The sequence below is a fragment of the Megascapheus bottae genome, chromosome 16 (assembly GCF_031878675.1).
Source record: "Megascapheus bottae isolate mThoBot1 chromosome 16, mThoBot2.hap1, whole genome shotgun sequence".
Classification (NCBI taxonomy): Eukaryota; Metazoa; Chordata; class Mammalia; order Rodentia; family Geomyidae; genus Megascapheus; species Megascapheus bottae.
Window position 1 is genome coordinate 35072163 of NC_143524.1, and position 18428 is coordinate 35090590.

General features: G+C 41.3%; 1 protein-coding gene and 1 long non-coding RNA gene across 2 annotated transcripts in view; one reads left to right on the forward strand and one right to left on the reverse strand.

Annotated features, from left to right (window-relative positions):
• Positions 1 to 18428, reverse strand: part of Spon1 (spondin 1) — a 259657-nt gene that overhangs the window by 232051 nt on the left and 9178 nt on the right. Inside the window, exon 2 of the mRNA XM_090348107.1 lies at positions 7146 to 7252. Within this exon, the coding sequence (XP_090204233.1) occupies positions 7146 to 7252 (107 nt within the window). The remainder of the gene's footprint in view (positions 1 to 7145; positions 7253 to 18428) is intronic.
• Positions 3305 to 16283, forward strand: LOC150053152 (uncharacterized). The gene is made up of 3 exons (XR_016538075.1): positions 3305 to 3409; positions 7521 to 7614; positions 16206 to 16283. It is a non-coding gene; the product is annotated as an uncharacterized LOC150053152 (long non-coding RNA).

An 18428-nucleotide genomic window follows, 5' to 3' on the forward strand; every position in this document is an offset into this window, starting at 1 on the left:
GTAAAAAAGCTCTGGGACAGCGCCCAGGCCTAAGTTCTAGCCAAATAAAGAAAGAAAGAAGGAAGGAAGGAAGGAAGGAAGGAAGGAAGGAAGGAAGAAAGGAAGGAAGAAAGGAAAGAAGAGAGAAAGAGAAAAGAAAGAGAAAGGGAGAAGGGGAGAAGAAAGGGAGAAAGAGAAAGAAAAAAGTACCTTGCTAAATTATATTAAAAATTACCTAGGTGGCACTCATTAGACACTATGCTGAAAATAAACTATACAACTTACGGGTGGACAGGAGGGGAAAACTGAGAGATGGTAAGAGAAGGGCTGACACTTCCAAAAAGAAATGTACACATTATCTGACTTATAAAACTGTAACCCTGCTGTGTACTACCTTTGTAATACTTTTAAAAAATAACCAAAAAATCCTATAATACATCACTGTTTTAGTAAGCAATGATCCATTCACACATTGAACTCTAAAAAATACAAGCATGGTAACTTTAAATGTTTGCAAAACCAGAATTAGGACCTATGCCATCAAGTATTTCTGAAATGGAGGTACATGGCTCTTCTGTTAAAATGTCTAAATGTTCGTTTGTTTTGTTACGGTGCTGGGGGGGGGTCATGTATACTAGGCAAGCACTCTAGTACTGAGTGACAGCTTTGGTGCAACTTATTGGTATTGAGCTGGGGTTGGGGAAGAGGGGGGGAGGGGGAGAGGGGAGAGGGAGGAGAAAGGAAAGAGAGGGAAGGGAGAGAGGGGAGGGAGGGGAGGGGAAGAAAGGAAGAGGAAGAGAGGAAGAGAGAGAAGAAAGAAGAGAGAGGGAAAGAGAGAGGGAAAGAGAGAGGGAAAGAGAGAGGGAAAGAGAGAGGGAAAGAGAGAGGGAAAGAGAGAGGGAAAGAGAGAGGGAAAGAGAGAGGCAAAGAGAGAGGCAAAGAGAGAGGCAAAGAGAGAGGCAAAGAGAGAGGCAAAGAGAGAGGCAAAGAGAGAGGCAAAGAGAGAGGGCAATACAGAGGGCAACACAGAGGGCAACACAGAGGAGAAGAGAAAGAGGGGAGGAGAAAGAGGGGAGGAGAAAGAGGGGAGGAGAAAGAGGGGAGGAGAGGAAGAGGGGAGGAGGAAGAAGAGAGGAGAGGAAGAGGGGAAAGAGGAGGGGAGAGAGGAGGAGGGGAGAGAGGAGGAGGGGAGAGAGGAGGAGGGGAGAGAGGAGGAGGGGAGAGAGGAGGAGGGGAAGAAAGAGAAATAAGCAAATAAAAACCCCCTACTAATAGAGAAACCAGGCACGGTGGCTCTTGCTTATAATCCCAATTACTCAAGAGATGAATTTGAAGAATTGGGGTTCAAGGCAATGTTAGCATGGGACTGCACCTCAAAAACCAACACAAAGGAACTAGGACAAGTGGTAGATCTCTGACACGTCAAAGCCTCAAGTTCAATCCTCAATACTGGAAAACAACCCTCATTATTTAATGGACATATAAATTCTTTTTATGGCAGTAAAAGATGCATATTACTACTGAATAATTTTATCATGAGTCTGAAAATGACTATCAGACCCTTAGAAAGTAGTTATGCAACAATGCTAGTTCCCATGCAGGAAAGTATGTGACCAGCAAGGCAGCGGGTAGGGTGAGAAATTCCAGCGGCCCTGGGTAATCATCCATCAACTTGGAAAACATTTATCAGCTGGCTAGTACGCCAGCTTAATGAGGCCTGGGAATTCAGAGATGGCCACACCAGCTCTCTGCTTTTTTGCAATCTTGTAAGAAAGTAGAGATTTGGCACTTAGGCCAATAGTATGTGTGAAGAACTAAGAGAAACGGAGATACCATGTTTGATAGCTCAGAAACAGGGCAGGGGATAAAAGTGGGATAAAAGGAAGATACAGATGTCAAAAATAAAGAGGCTGACATCTGAATGGCTAAGACCCGTAGAATGGCCATGCGTGGACTATGAAGTGATAATAAAAACTGGTGTGCTCCTTGGAACAAAACACAGAAAGGACTTAGGAGGCCAGGAGATAGAGTTCTGTCTTTCTCTCCCACTCATCTGCCCTCCAGAACTGTGAGATACGGAAGAAAAAACACATAAGATGGATCTTCAGTGGCTGAACTCTTGCTCTGCCATTTACCAATTCTGTGCCTTCCATCAAATTTCTAATTCCTCTAGTTTGACCTGGAGGATAAGTGAGGATAAGAGTGCCTTTCTCATGGAAGGTGCTTTAATACAACAGTACACTTGATGCGACTAACATCTACCTAATTATAGCTGTATGTTATACTGCACTGAGCACTAAGTTTGCCGTTAGGAAGAGAACTCCTCTTGTGGAACTTCCAGGAAGAAGATTGTTACTACATGGAGCCATTAAAACGCTATCTGGGAGCTGGATAGGCATGGATTCCTCTGGTTTCCAAAATCCTTGGAGTAGAAGCTTTTACCAAAGTATCATTTGAACCCCATTTTCAGTGAAGTTCTATGAAGGAAGTTCAGGAAACTCAGTAATGGAGGCCAGACAACCCCCAACACCACAATGAGCAGTCTTTAGTGTCATGGATCCAGTAATAACTTAAGATATTTTACTTTTTTTTAAACTGGGGATTGAACTCAATCAAGGTCTCATGCTTGCAAGGTAGGTGCTCTCTACCACCATGCCTCCAGTCCCTCATTTGACTTTCTTTGTAGCCTTCCCAAACTCAAGAAAAGTTTAAAGAAGCCTGCCTCTCAGCCCTCACCTGCTGGAGCTGGCCAGGTGGATGAGCAAGCCCTTCTGGAGGAATGGACTTAGGATTCATTGTACACATGGGTGTGTCCCCAGAAGGAATAGACACTGGCCGGGAGTCTTTGGTGTATTTGGCATTGTGGAGGTTTGAAGCCCTAATCTCATGAATTCTTCCACCTGGTTTGGCTTTAAACTGTGTTCCTCAGATCTAGCTAGGATTATAGGCATGAGTCACCAGCACCTGACCCAAAAAGTATTTGTCACACATTGCACAGTACATAGTGCAAGTTGTTACAAATACAAGAGTGCACAAAACAGACAATTTGGTAGAGTAGGAGAAGTTGAAGCAATCCGCTAAAAAAATTATAAAGTGTGATGACTATTCTGAAGGAAAAATACTTGAATGAATATACTTTACACACTTAATATTTCAGTGTTCATTTACTAGAAATGTTACTCTACAGAGAATTAAAGTATTTGGGGCTCTCATGATAGATAAGGCATCCTATAAAGCATCTTGTAAAACAGTCTAATTTCTATGGGTTTTTTTTTTTTGCCTGTCCTAGAGCTTGAAGTCAGGACCTGCCCATAGTCCTTGAAGTTTCTCAAGGCTGAGAAACTTCTCTGAATCCTAAATTTTGGAGAGTCCTATTTGCTGTGAGAAGTTAACTATAATTCTGAACTTAAAAGCAACTGAAATTCCTAAGGTAATTTTGTTGTTGCATGTGTGCTCAGATCCAAACCTCTTGCACTGTTTATGTGGCATCTAAGAGAGGTAACTTTCTCCATCCTTCCTAGTTTTCATTTTACTAGATTTGTTCTATTAGCTTCGCCTGCTGTAATCCTATGATGCTCAATCCCGATGCTCTATGTACCTCTCTTCCCATCAGTCTGTGTAGCCATGGCAAGATAAGACACTGATATTCAGGTACTTGTAAAAGATGCTGAGAGCATTTGGGGAGTAGTACTTGAGTCACAGAGTGAGTGACCCTGGGCCACCACAGCCCGGGAAGCACTTAGTTATTAGTCATATGAGTATGAGAATTGCTGGCTTACTTTTACACAGACAGCATAATCTGAGTTATGTGTCACTTTCAATTAAGCAGGAGCCCACCTAGCAAGAACATAAAAGATTCTCTCTCCCTCTCCCTCCTTCTCACCTCTCCCCTCCTCATGGCTTAAGTGGCTGAGTGCCAGCCTTGAGTACAAAAAGGTGATAATGAATCCTTAAATTCAAGCCCCAATACAGGCACACACTAAAAAGTAAGGTTTTACAAGTATGCAATCCTCAGACCTCTCATTTTGTGAGGCAAAGGTGTTGGATAGAGTTATATCTGTGTGGTGATCACAATGCTGCTTAAAAACAGTAGCATTTGCAGATTCTGAGGGTCTGTTCCTGTTCTAGCTGACAGCTTGCCTTTCTGCTTCCACCCATTCACAGCAGAGGCTGACTTCAGGGATGACAGAGACACTGCAGGCTCCAGGAGGGCAGGACCACCAGCTCAGCCACTCTGTCCCCTGTGCATGACTGGAAACTACAAAATGAAGGAATGAATGTCTCCAAAGCTAGAAAGCACAGGCCTAAATGCATATGTCTTAGGAAGGAGAGGAAAACTGGGGGCCTGGGCTGTGATCCCCACTTTCCCTCCAACCTCTTCACCCTGACCTGGTCTCAGAACCAATGAAAACCAGGTAATGTGTGCAGAAGGCACCAAGGTAGGGCAAGGGAAGGGAATGAAGTAGAAGGAAAACTCTGGCATTACATTTGGACCCTTGCTTTGGTGAATTTAACCCTTTGCAGATTGTAAAGTTTATTCCAATGACAAAACAAAGTTGCCACAGGAAATAAGGAGGAAGTGTGGCTCAAGCCAAAGAGTGCATGCTTGGCAAGTGAAAAGCTCCTAGTTCAACCCCTAGTCCTGCCCAAAGAGGAAAAGTAGTAAGATAAAATGTTTAACACAAAAAGATGACTAAACTAGAAAGTTGAAGTGGATCTTCTCACTTAACACATAGCTCATAAGGTAGCCAGACACCATTGGTGGCAAATAGGAACTTGGGGCCAGACCACCTGGATTATTTTTTGTGTGTTCCTAGAAGGGCTGGAACTCAGCATTAGGCTCTCACTACCCTACCACTTGAGCTCCACCTCCAGCTTCTTTGCTCAGTTGCTGGAGATCAATCCGTTAGCTTTGTCTGCCCAGGCTGGCTCTGAACCACAATCCTCAAAATTAGTGAGCCTCAAAACCAGTCTGGGCACAGAAGTCTCTTATCTCCAATTAACCACCAAAAAGCCAGAAGTGGTGCTGTGGCCCAAGTGGTAGAGCACTATAGGATTCAGCTGAAGAGCTCAGGGACCTTGCCCAAATCCAGAGTTCAAGCCTCACCAATGATTTAAAAAAAAAGTCACACTGCTACAATAATCACAACAGGTCATCTCTTATTAAGCAAAATTTCCTCTTTCTTCCAAACTCTGGCTACCACTAAAACTGTTATTTGTCTTTATTAATTTGACTAAGCTTATATATAGAATCATATAGTGTTTTTCCTTTGTAATGGGCTTCTTTTACTTAATATGTCTTCAAGATTCATCTGTGTTGTAGTATGTTAGAATTTTCCAGAATGAGGAATATTCTGTCATATGTGTAAGACATGTATATGTGTATGTATAAAACATAATGAATCATTCATCTGGGTTTTTATCATTCATAAATGTTCATTTTTGTGCTCTCAATTCTTTTGGGTATGTGTTGATAAATATCAGAGCTGATCAATTTTGCTTTGCTGAAGATTAAGTTCAACTTTGTCCACAGCACACCTATTTTTTCTTTTAGATATCCATGCCTCCTGCTACTCAGATATCTGGGTTCCTCAGCTACCAAAGTTTGGCTGAATCACACGTACCTGTAGACATATTAACACAAGGCTGGAGGGAGTCTACTTAAATGCTTCTAGGCTGGGAGCATGAATAGATCTTCCCTTTCTGTGTAGAGGGAAGCTCACTGATAAAACTATCCTCACTATCTTCACTTGTAAAAAAGCCTGGGCAGGAGTGTGTCTGGGACCTATGGGTCTCAAGTCTGACACTTGGAGAGTTGGACATTACTATTATTAGCTGCTTACACAAATGATGGCACCTTTCTAGATTCAACCCCTGGTCTGAAAATGAGTAGTTCCTATTTACTAAGATTACTCAGAGACAAGGTCTAGTCACTGAACTAAGAAAAGACAAAACTAAGATACAGAAAAACCTGCTGGCATGATTCTTAAGGATTCCACAAGCACAGACCATTGCTAGTATTGAGTCACATTACTTGCACGTCACAGAAACTCATTACAATGAGCACTAAATGAAAAGCTAGAATAGCTAGAAGCCTAGGATTCCAAGCAACAGGAGGTTTTCTTTTTTAAATAGAAGAATTCAACCTGTGATTACAACCTGGCCCCAAAGAATTAAAAGATGCCTTTTAGTGGGAACACATTCTAGGCAGGAACTCACAAACTCTAACAAGAGTTCTCGGCAGCCAGTTAGGAGCGAAAGCATTCTTCTTGGGTTTTATTTTGTAAATGCTGGATAAAAAAGAATTCCAGCACAATGGAAATCAGAGACAAGAACTGATCACAACAAATTTAGCCAGGCTTCCCCCTAGAATTGCCCCAGTCCTAGGGATGCGTTCTGACTTTCCACGCCCTAGAGAGGAGAGTGTTCCTACCTCTCCCCTCGGAAGAATATTCCACGGTAAAATATGACTCACAGCCAGGCCCTGGCCTTTGAGGTTCCCTTTCTTCTCCTGACCCACTTTCGTCTTGCTGTGCCCTTTTGTACAAAGTCAAACGAAGCCTCCCCTTGAGGCGCTTGTTCTGGAGGACTGACATTCAAAGACCATTACCACCTCTTAAACTCGGCCCTGTTCATTTAGCCAAGCAAAGCATGTGTAATTCTTTTAATCTTCCCTCATAAATCAATCTCTACATTCCCTTAATAGTCCTTTCCCTGCGCTTTGAACTCTCTCCAGTCTGGCTGTCCTGAGCTCTTGTTCTCTTTACACTTGAGAATTGCCAGTCAATCACAAAATGCCTCTGCCAGGAAAACAGCAGGGCCCAGCCAGGGTTCTGAGTGCTCTCCCTACGTGAGACCGCCTGCTGCCAAGGGCACCGGGAGCAGAGAGGAGCAGCCAGAGCTGCTAGAGAGGAGCAAGCCCTGCCCAGGGCCCAACCCCACAAAGCCGGGCTGAAGCCTTTGCTGCTTCGCCAGTATGGTTTTGGATGGAGGAAGCCACCTGGAAAAAGTCAAGTTGCTGCGTGAGAATTCACCTGAGCTGCTTGTACCCCTCCTTTTACTCAGACTCCTCATCACTCATCCTCCTTCTACATGGCTTCTTCCCACCATCACAAGCAGGCTCCCAAGGAAAAACTCAAGTGGGAGTTGGGGGGAGGGGGTCTTACCTGGAAAGTGCCCGCGTGGTCTTCTTCCTTGTCACCTTCTCTGTTCTCCTTGAGAGCAATTAATGTGAAGCCTCGGAAGTAGGAAGGAGGAGCAGCGGAAAGCGTCACTGGGAGGGGGAGAGAGGGGGAGAGAGCAATTTATCAGCATAGGAATCAACTGCACTCCATTTGCCAAATAGGATGAACCTGAATTCTCCATCCACAAACTACATGTGTGGCAGACAGGCCAAGGGGTAGAGTGTAGAGCATACAGGGGAAGAGTTCACCTGTAGAGGAGTAAAAGACTCTCATCCTCTTCACTCAGATTCCTCATACATTTCAGAACCCACTAAATGCTTCATCTCACGCATTGAAAAAACTTTTTTCTTTTTTCAGCCATGCTCCCTGTGTAGTATAGACTGGCCTTGATCTCCTGCACGAGACTCCTGAGTGCTCTTACTTGAAAATTCTCGAACCAACCAGGGCTATGGTAAGCTTCCTCTCAAGTAATCCCAAGTGGATAAACAGAGGGTTTGAGGGTGTCTTTGGTGACATCGACTGCTGTTTTTCTTCAAAATATATTTCCTTCTTGTGGAAACCCAGCTAGATCATCTTCTCCAGCCCTCTTACAGTTTGGTCTCCTTGTACCCAAATTCTATCAGTGGAAGCATGAACAGAGAGTAAGTGCCTCTACCCCCACTCTCCTGTCACCTGGACACATGGACCTGGACTTTTTCTGGACCTGTCACATGGTCCAGAGAAAGTTCAGTGGAGTCACAAACTGGGTTCCTGAATAGCATATGAAGAAATGACCACTGACTAGAAATATCTACATTGTATTTCACATGAGCTGGATATAAATTTACACTGCAAGGAGTCATTTGTTACAGCAACTGATGTTATGACTCTATTATATTTCCCATATCTATCAAGAAAACTTCCACTGAAATCTAGTTCAAGCGCCTCATGCCTTCTCTACTGGACTGTGAGGAGGCAGGGAAAGGCTGGGTTTTCATTCCCTTTGTAATGCTTATCATGTAGCTAAGTCTTCAAGTTTCTTCAAGTGGATGTAAAACAGGATTAAATAACTAACCTCAGATGTGGATTTATAGATTAGGAGTCCCAAATATCATCTAATTTAGACTTCCAGTTTCTACAAAGAACTAAGACACAGAGGTCAACAGACAACCCCCAAGGTCAACAAATCACCCAGGTATACATATCGAGTTAAAGGTAAGAATAAGTGTGGTACTCAACAGAAAATAATGGGCACAATGTCAGATGAAAGTGCTAGAGTTTGACATACAGTCTAAAGTGGTCTAACGATCTCTAGAGTGAGGGTGGCAGACTTCCACAGCCACCATCCATAGTTTTGGAAGAAGAGGAGCAGATGACAACCTAGCAGACAATGATATTCCCCCACTTTCCTTCCAATTACCTGTAAACATTTTAATGACCCTAGTGGCCAGAAGCTGTGGCTTTTTTTCTGAAGGGCCACTCACAGATCTCTATAATTTACTCTACCTCTTATGAAAGGCCCTGTTCCCTTATCTCTGGTATGAAAAACTCTTAAAGGAGCTTTACACTCCGAAATGGTCCCACAAAATCAGACTGAAGGGGCTAAGAGTGCTTGCCTAGCATGCACAAAAACCGGGGTTCCATTCCTCAGTTAATACATACATAGAGAAAGCCAGAAGTGGTGCTGTGGCTCAAGTGGTAGAGCTCTAGCCTTGAGAAAGCCCAAGGACAGTGCTTGGGCCATGAGTTCAAGCCAGGACTGGCAAAAAAACAAAACAAAACAAAAAACAAACAAAAACTCAGACTGAACTCCGCTGAGGAATCTTGTCTGGGATCAAGACTTTGTTCCTGCACTGCTTTAATAAATTACTCGGACACAAATCCTCATTGAAGCCTTTGTGTTCAGTGGGTTAAATCCTGTCCTGCTGAACACTGGTGTCTCACGCCTGTAACACCTAGCTACTCAGAAGGCTGAGATCTGAGATTATGGTTCCAATCCAGCCATCACAGGAAAAGTCTGAGAAACTCCTATATCCAATTAATCATAAAAAGCCAGAAGTGGAGCAGTGGCTCAAGTTGCTAGAGTGCTAGCCTTGAGCAAGAGTTCAGGAAAAGTACCCAGACTCCAAGTTCAAGCCCCAGTACTAGTACAAAAAATAACTTGTGTCCTCCATAAAGCTATGTTGAAATCATAACCTCTAGCACCTGGGACTATGACATCATTTGGTATTATCATGTTCCCAGGGGGGGATTCATTTTTTAAAAAGGGCATACTGGGTTAGGGTGGGTGTTGGAGACACAAAGGGAAGAATGCTATATGATTGCAGAAGTAGGCTGTTGATGCCAGGTCCCAGGATTGCTGGTAGTTGGGAGCACTCTTCCCAGAGCCACAAGAAGGAGCAACTATGCAAACATCTTGACTTCTGATTTCTACTCTCCATATCTATGAGAGAATAAATTTCTGCTGTTCTAAGCCACTGGCTGGTGGTAATCTGCCCGGCAACCCTAGAAAATGAACAGAGATTTCTTCTGGGGAACCCAGCCAGAGTCACACCAGTAATCCCTGATGCTGCCATTGCCTTTCGAAGACAACATTCCACAGACAGGAATGGCCTCAGACTCACCCCATACCTCTGAGACTACACATGATCCCACTGAAGACTTCTTCAGAAATCACTTAAATTTTATGTGACCTCCACAAAAACTGAGGTCTCGAACTCTTTTGAATCCTCTTAAGATTTAAAATACCTACTGGTCTTGCCAGGTAGGGATGCTGTAAGTTGGCTCACGACCAAGACAGCTCAGGACAGGCTCTGGTTCCAATGTGGAGCTGACATGCTTAAGAAAACGTACTGGGAAACAAGGCCAGTTCTTCCAAACTTTACCCCACCATCTGGTGGCTGACTCTAATGGTGCCATATCACTATTCATGTCAACTGACTCTAAACAAAACATGTAATAGATTTGATACCTGAAGCCCTAAATGTGGCTCCAGTGTGGAGCTCAGGTGACCCTGAGCTATAGTGCTTTTATCTTTCCAGATCCTCAGAACTCGAGACAGCAAAGTCACTGTCACTTAGGTGGCAAATGTTCTGAAAAGTTAGTGAAGATTTTTGACCTCTTACCAATTCTCCAACCTTGGAGAAATTAAGAAAAGAAGCTGAAACAAAATAGAAAATAAAATCTAGCTCAAGGGCCTTCTCAACAAGACGAGAAATGGAAAGAAAAAGTACACCCTTTCGGAAATTTTCTATTGCCAAATATAGAGACTGTTAAGTAGGAACATGTATTTAAATGCCCATGGGCTTATGAGAAAACAGAAATCTACCTAAGAGTCAAATAAGTAAAAATAGATAGATAAATAAAAGGATTATATATTGAATATAGGCTCTATCTCCAGACAGCTGGCAACTTGCTGCTCTGATTGCCTGGCATTACAGCATCATAGCTGGGAAGCATACTGAAGATGACCTGGTTCAAGCTTTTGCTTTTCCATGAGGTTTCTGAGGTCTACAAGCTGACAAACTTATATAAGTCACACTATGCAAGACAGCAACTAGAACCCTGGTCTCTAGCCTCATAGTTGAAGGCATTGAACTTGATTGTACAATAAAATGGTCATGTTTACATGGCATTTCTGGAATTCTAGAGATTGTCATCTCATCTAGTTTGCAAGTGACCTGAGGAAAACCTGTTATGACACTTTGAGTCTTAGATGCTACCTGAATGCAAAAAGAATGTTTTTGCTATGTTTTAAAACTATATTGGGGGCTGGGAGTTTGGCCTAATGGTAGAACGCTTGCCTACCAAGCATGAAGACCCAGGTTCGATTCCTCAGTACTACATACATAAAAAAAGCCAGAAGTGGTGCTGTGGCTCAAGTGGTAGAGCTCTAGCCTTGAGCAAGCCCAAGGGCAGTGTTCAGGCTCTGAGTTCAAGGCCCAGAACTGGCAAAAAAAAATTTTTTTAATATCAACTATATTGATGGGTCTCAGTTGTGTACTTTAGAGGTAAAGCACATCGGTAAGGACTTGAGTTTAATCCCTAGGAATGCAATGAAACAAAACAGAAAGGATTTTGTAAAAATGGAAATGGAAATAATCAAGACTTGTAACTCAGTGTTAATTATTTTTGAGAAATAATTAAATTTTCCCTCTTTACTGGTAACTTGAAATAATTAAATCAAGTGGTTCTAATGAATCTATAAAAATCCTTCAAAGTGTAAAGAGAAATTGAAAGCTACTTTCCATATTTGTGAAAGCTCCCAGAAATCATATCCATTATAAAGTTGAAAAATATAATAGCTATGGTTTTACATAAAAGCCTACATAATTAGTACTTTAACCTTAAAATATTAGCATGAAATATAAATGAATTAAAATGCAAAGTCCTTGAAATCATACCTTGGCATCAAACTAGATACTTCATAAATATTATCAGTGATGAGATTACTGTGGTACACTATGTCTTGTTAGCTGTATTTGTTTATGCATTTTTAAGTCCTTCAAGGACGAGGCCAACCGCTTAGGATAGTGACTAGCACAGAGCTGATGCGCCATTAAGCTTACAGAAGAATGTTCATTGTCTGATAGAATCAGTATTCTTAAAAATGTCAATTCTGGGGCCTAGAGATAGAGTGTTTGCCTAGCATGCAAGACCTGGGTTCAATTCTTGGTAGCACATACATGGGGTGGGGGGGCGAAAGCCAGAAGTGGTGCTGTGGGTCAAGTGGTCCAGCCCCAGGACTGAAAAAGAAAAAGTCAATTCTCCACAAATTAATGTAGATAGCTAAATAAAACTCCTAGCATTTTTATGATATTGAAAAGTGACCCTAACATTTATATGGAAATGCAAAAGGCCAAGACTATGGATGTACAAGACAATCATGAGAGAGAAGTAAAAACTGGAGGACTTAAATGATCAACTATCAAGCCTTATGCTGCTGTTACAGAACTTAAGCCAGTGGACTACAACAAGGGAAAAAGATGGGCAGTGAATATAGGAAAGTTTCCATCTGTGGAAACTTTCATATAATGAAGGATGTAGTACAGAGAACTGAAGAAAATTATATTTTCTATTAAGAATAGCTGGGTAGCTACATACCTCACATCATATTCAAAATAAATTCCACCTCCACTGTGGAGCCAAATGTGAAAGTAAAACAGTAAAGTTTCTAGGAGATAGCATAAGTTAAAATGTGAATGGTCTTAAAGTAGAATTTTAAAATCTAGGTTGTAAAAAAAAAAACTCTGTCCATAAAATACAGGGTATACAAATGAAATAACAGCAAACTTTTATCAAAAGACAACATGAAGAGAAAAAAAGCATGAAGAAAATACAACTATAATCAATTGGCTTTCTTTTTTTAATTAAAAATAAATTGTTATTATAAAGGTGACATACAGAGGTTACAATTACATTAAGTCAGGTAAAGACTACATTTCTTTTGGACAATATCTACTCTTCCCTCACTCTCTTCCACTGTTTGCCTCCCATACCCCACCTACAAGTTGTGTAGCTAATTTTCAACATACTATCCAGTGAGTACCACTGCTGCATTTGTTCACCCTTTGTCCCTCCATTTCTGTGTCTCCCCTTATACTCTCAAAGACATATAAGGGAATAAACAAGACAAAAAAGAAAACAATAACAGCAAAAATTTTAAAAAAGAAACAAACCCTTGTTTCCAATTCCTGGAGTTCATTTCAATAATCAGATACACATAGGTATTGTGGCTTTCTGTTCCTCTTCTAAGAGCATCCTTCTTCCGTCTCTCCCTGTATGTGTGAATGCCTAAGACCTATCCTGTATAAGTTATGTCCCAGTATAGTTTAGATCCAGCTTCCACATAAGAGATACAACATGTGCTGTTTTTCTCTCAGACCCTGGCTTACCTCACTTAACACGATTTGTTCTAGGTCCCATCCATTTCCCTACATATGACATAATATTATTATTTCTAATGGCTGTGTAAAATTCCATTGTGTATAGGTAACACATTTTTGATCCACTCATACACATACACACACACACACACACACACACACGTGTATATATACATATGTATGTAGGACATCTGGCCTGTTTCCACAACTTGCCAATGGTGAATAGTACAGCAATGAACATGTCTGTGCAAGTGTCTTTATGGTATCCTGGCCTGTGGTGTTCTGGGTGGATGCCAAGTAGTAGTATGATTAGGTTGCAAGGAATATTAAGGGTTTTGGGGGTTTTTCTTGAGAAACCTCCAAATTGCTGTCCAGAGTAGTTGCACTAGTTTACATTCCCACCAACAGTGTAATAGGATTCCTTTATCCTCACCTCCCCCCTAACATTTGTTGTTGTTGGAATTAACAATGTTGGTCAATCTAACTGGGGTGAAATGCAATCTGAGTTATTTTGATTTGTATTTCCTTTATAGCTGAGGATGATGAGAATTTCTTGATGTATTTCTTTGCTATTCTTACCTCTTCTGAGAATTCTCTCCTTAGCTCCTTTTCCCATTTAGTAATTGGTTTGTTAACTTTGGGAGGGGTTAGTTTCTTGGGCTTCTTGTGTATTTTGGATATTAGACCTTTGCCTAATTCTGGTAAAGATCCTCTCCTAGTCTGTTGACTGTCTTTCTAGTTCAGAAACTATGTCCTTTGTTGTGCAGAAACTTTTTAGTCTGATATAACCTCATTTGCCCAGTATCTTTCCTATCCACTTTAGCTGATTAGTCTCTTCAAAAAGTTTCTGCCTGTGACAATAAGTGCGAGTGTTTCTCTTATTCCCTCTTGCAGTAATTTCAAAGTTTCAAGTCTGACATTTAGGCTTTTGATCCACTTTGACTTGGTATTTGTGCATGGTGACAGAGATCCACTTTTACTTTTCTGCATATGGATATCCAGTTTTCCCAACATCAATTATTGAAGAAGCTGTCTTCTTTTCCACTGTATATATCTTTGGCTCCCTTATCAAATATCAGATAACTAAGTTTATGGTTTTATTTCTGGGTCTTCTAATCTGTTCCATTGATCTTCAGGTCTATTTTTGTGTCAACACCAAGTTGTTCTTATAGCTCTGTAGTAAAGCTTATCTGAGACTGTGATACCACCATTATTATAGAATTGTTTAGCAATTCACTTTTAACAACAACAAAAAACATAAAGAACACTTACCAATCAGTAAAATACAAACAATGCAATAGGAAAAATAGGCAAAACATATAAACTAATATTTCATAGAGGTGATTGCCTACATGGCCAGAACATATCTGAAAAGCTTTGAACTTCATTAGTCAGCAGGGAAGTACTAATTAAATCCATAATAAAAATGACTGCCTATCTGCCAGATTGACTTCATTTAAAAGAATTAACAGTGTCACGTGATGTTAACTGAAGCTTTCACACAGTTCTTGAAAGTGAAAATGGGCAGTTTTGCTGGGATACTCTTTGGCACCATTTGTTGGAGCTGAGAATACCTAAACTCTATAATCTACCAATACTACTGCATGCACACATGCACCAAAAGCTATCTCTAAGAATGTTCCTGGTGACAGCATTTGAAAGAGCACCCAACTATGGAAGCATTCACGTATTCCTCAGCCATAGAACAGATCTATAAATTGTGGCATATTCTTAGAACAGAATAATGGCAACAAACAGAATACTGCTGCACACAACATGGATAAATCTCACAGACAATCCTGAGTGAAAAAACACAAGCCACAAAATACAACTAATGTGGTTACATTTACACCAACAGAAGTAAGTAATCTGTAGTTTTGTAGGTCAATGAATGGGAAAAGAGGCACAGGGAATGCTGCCGAAGAGCTGGTCTGGTCCATTTCAACGTGCTGCCACCAAGACTGAAACTCAAGGATGTCACATGCTTGTTCAGCTTCTACACTTATAGCTCTATCACTTGAGCCATCTCCCATAAAGCATTTTATTGGCTAACTGGACATTGAGTCTCTCAGCCTTTTCTGTCCAGGCTCATTTCCAACTGTGATCCTTGGATCTCAGTCTCCAGAGCAGCCAGGATTATAAACATGAGCCACTAGTGCCTGTCTCTACTGTTTCTTAATACTGACTACGTGGCTTTATTAAACATATGATAATTCACTAAAGTGCTGATTTGGGAGTATTTCTGTATATAACTTGTGTTTTGATAAGAATATTATTGAATATTGTTCTGAATGACAAATGTCCATCTTCTTAAACATTACACGGTGTACTTAAAGGGCTACTGATAAGCTTGACTTCCCAGGGGCCTTCATTCTTGTAGGATCTAGAAATCTCAGGTTGCCCTGTACCTTACTAAAGATAATACAAAAGATTAAGGTACTGTGGGCTGAACTAGGTGTAATTATCACTGGCAATAATGTTACCATGCATCTAGAGGAAGACAGGAGACTAATCTCCAGGGAACTTCTGTATATGACATTCTCCTGAAAGGTATAAATATACAGCATATTTTGAGTCCTAGGTACAACCAATGACTAACTGGCAATAAATAATAGAATTTTCTTTCCAATGACTCCTCCCAAGTACCTCCCAAGAGAGGCCATTAACAGAGGGGGAAAAGAAACCAAGGAAAATGCTTACAGAGGGTGTAAAAAGAGAGAAAAAAAAGAAAACAGAAAGGCTATTAGGAGCTATCCTTGTGAGCACATGAGGAGAAATAGGAGCAAAGATTTAGGATTTGAATCTCAGAACTAGCCACCTACTAACTAATTCCATGACCCCTGGCAAGTTATTTAACTTTTTTTCCTTCTTTTTTATTTTATATTAATTTTTGCCAGCCCTGGGGCTTGAACTCAGGGCCTGGACCCTGTCCTTGGGCTTTCTCAAAGCTAGCACTCTACCACTTGAGTCACAGCATCACTTCTGGCTTTTTTCTGTGTATGTGGTATGGAAAAATCAAACCTGGGTCTTCATGCATGCTAGGCAAGCACTCTTCCACTAGGCTATGCTCTCTGCCCCCTTCCTTATTTTTTTTATTGTAATTAATAGAAGCGTTACATTATATTCGCCCCCTTCCTTATTTTTAAGAAGAGATTCATGATATTGTCCTTTTTTACAGGACTATAAAATGGATTAAATAAGTACTGTGAGCAATGCCTGACATTTATAAAGAGTCTGAGAATTGTGTGACGTGATGACGTGTGGCGGAGGATGATGGTGATGGTGGGGGAGACGGGGAATGTTATGGATGAATCAGATGATGGTAGAGGTGATGACCGTGAAGACAAAGGCCATGATGATGAAGACCATGATGATCAGCGGGCTGATTAACCAAGGATGGGTTTCAAATAATCTCTTCCAATGTTAGTGTGCCAGCAACCTGACAAACAATATTCATCAGTTTTGTCCCACTCATCTTCCATGTCTTTATCTTTGCTAGATCCCATTGACTCCTATCACCCTCCTCCACTGTAGCGATGGGAATGAGAGAGTCTGAAATCAAGTCTCAGCCACTGCTATCCATCTACTGTGTTACTGAGATGCCCCAGGCTTCAAGCCATACATCTCAACCCCATCATGAGCATTGCTTCTATTTCAACTTCTAACTCTCACTGTATGTTAGAATATTCAGTAAGCCACAGAGGTCCCCTCTCCATTCTATACAACATGGTGTACAATTTGGGGAAGTGGTTACTACTTGCTTCACTAAGAAACTGGCACAAGAGCTGAGCGTGTTGGCTCAGGTCTGTGATCCTACGGGAGACAGAATCAGGGGATCTTTGTTCAAGGCTATCTCATCTGTTTTGTTGTCCCTTGGTTATCTCATTTTGTTACAGCATCTTGCCCTGTTATCTGATATATTATATAATGTTTATTTGTTTATTTGAATAGGATAGGGAAGAGTAGAAAAGAAGATGAGGGGAGGGAGTGGGGGAGGGAAATGGGGACAAAAACATGAAAAGGGGTAGCAATGATTGTTAAGTAATGTTCCTTCTCTCTAGCCAATATAATGTAACCCTTCTATTAATTACAATAGAAATATTAAAGAAAAGTTTTTAAGACTCCATCTCTTACTCAATGGCTGACCAAGTGATGTGCGCCTGACATCCTGAGACACAGGTTTGATACTTCCCTAAAGCAACCAGCTGGCAGCCAATCAGCCTTTGAAGGGCATTTCAGACTCAAACCTTAACACTAAAGAAACACTATTTGGGAACAAATGGAAGTGGCTAACCAGCAGGCAGTGGTTGGCATATGTTATTGGCCTGATAGCACTTATTTACTTCAAAACTACGTAATTAGATGAAAAACTAAGGGAAAAACTCAAAGGGATATTTAAAAGCTTTGTCCTAAGCTTTGACCTGCTCAACATTCTATTCAACTTCGTAGATAAAAGCTTATCAGGCCTACTTATAAAATTGTGTACAATCCAAAATTAGATTATATGGACAGCCACTCAGTGACAGAATCCAGATTCTATGAATGGATGACAGCTACAGAAATGAGCCAACTCATGTTATATAAAAGTATTAGAGAATTATATCAAGTCTTATAGTCAAGGCTGAATGTGATAGTGAAAAACTGTAACCCCAGCTATCTGGGAGGTAGAGACAGGAGGACTGTGAGTATGAAGCCAGCTTGGGCAAAGTTAGGGAAACCCTATCTCCAAAAATGGAGGCAGGGAGGGGGAGCTAGAGGCTATGAGGGCTCGAATGTTAAAGTGCCCAAGTGGTAGAATGCTTGACTGCAGATTTGGGGTTCAATCCTCATATTTTCCTGGGGGAAGGGAGTGGAATCAATGAATATATTAAGAGGAAAAGTTTAATTTATCTCATGGTCCTGGAGATTTAGTCCAGGATTGGAGGTCCTGTGGTTTGGAGACTCTTGTGAGAGTGGCACACTGTGACAAAATTATGTGCTGGCACAACCACTTATAATTTGTACAAGGATACTGACCAAGACCAAGAGACTGGGGTCCCATAAGTCCTTTCTGGAGCATGTCTCCAAACCTAAGACCTGTCTATCGGCCCCACCTCCTGAACACCAAAGGCACGCTCCTACAACCCTGGGGTCCAAACTTTCACCACATGGTTCTTTGAGAACACTAACCATATCAAACCTCTGCTGTTAAAGAAGACAGCAGGCTTCCCAGCAAAGCAAGAATTTGAGTTAGTTATGGGCTGAGACAAATCTAGGGAATGGCGCAACAGCCAGAAGAGGAAGCACAAAATCTTGCAAGCTTTGCACATGCAGTGTCCCAAAGAGGAAGACAACTAGCCCACCATGTTCTGCCTCTATAACGGCATATGTCCAGAGGACAACATACTGGAGACCGAAATAG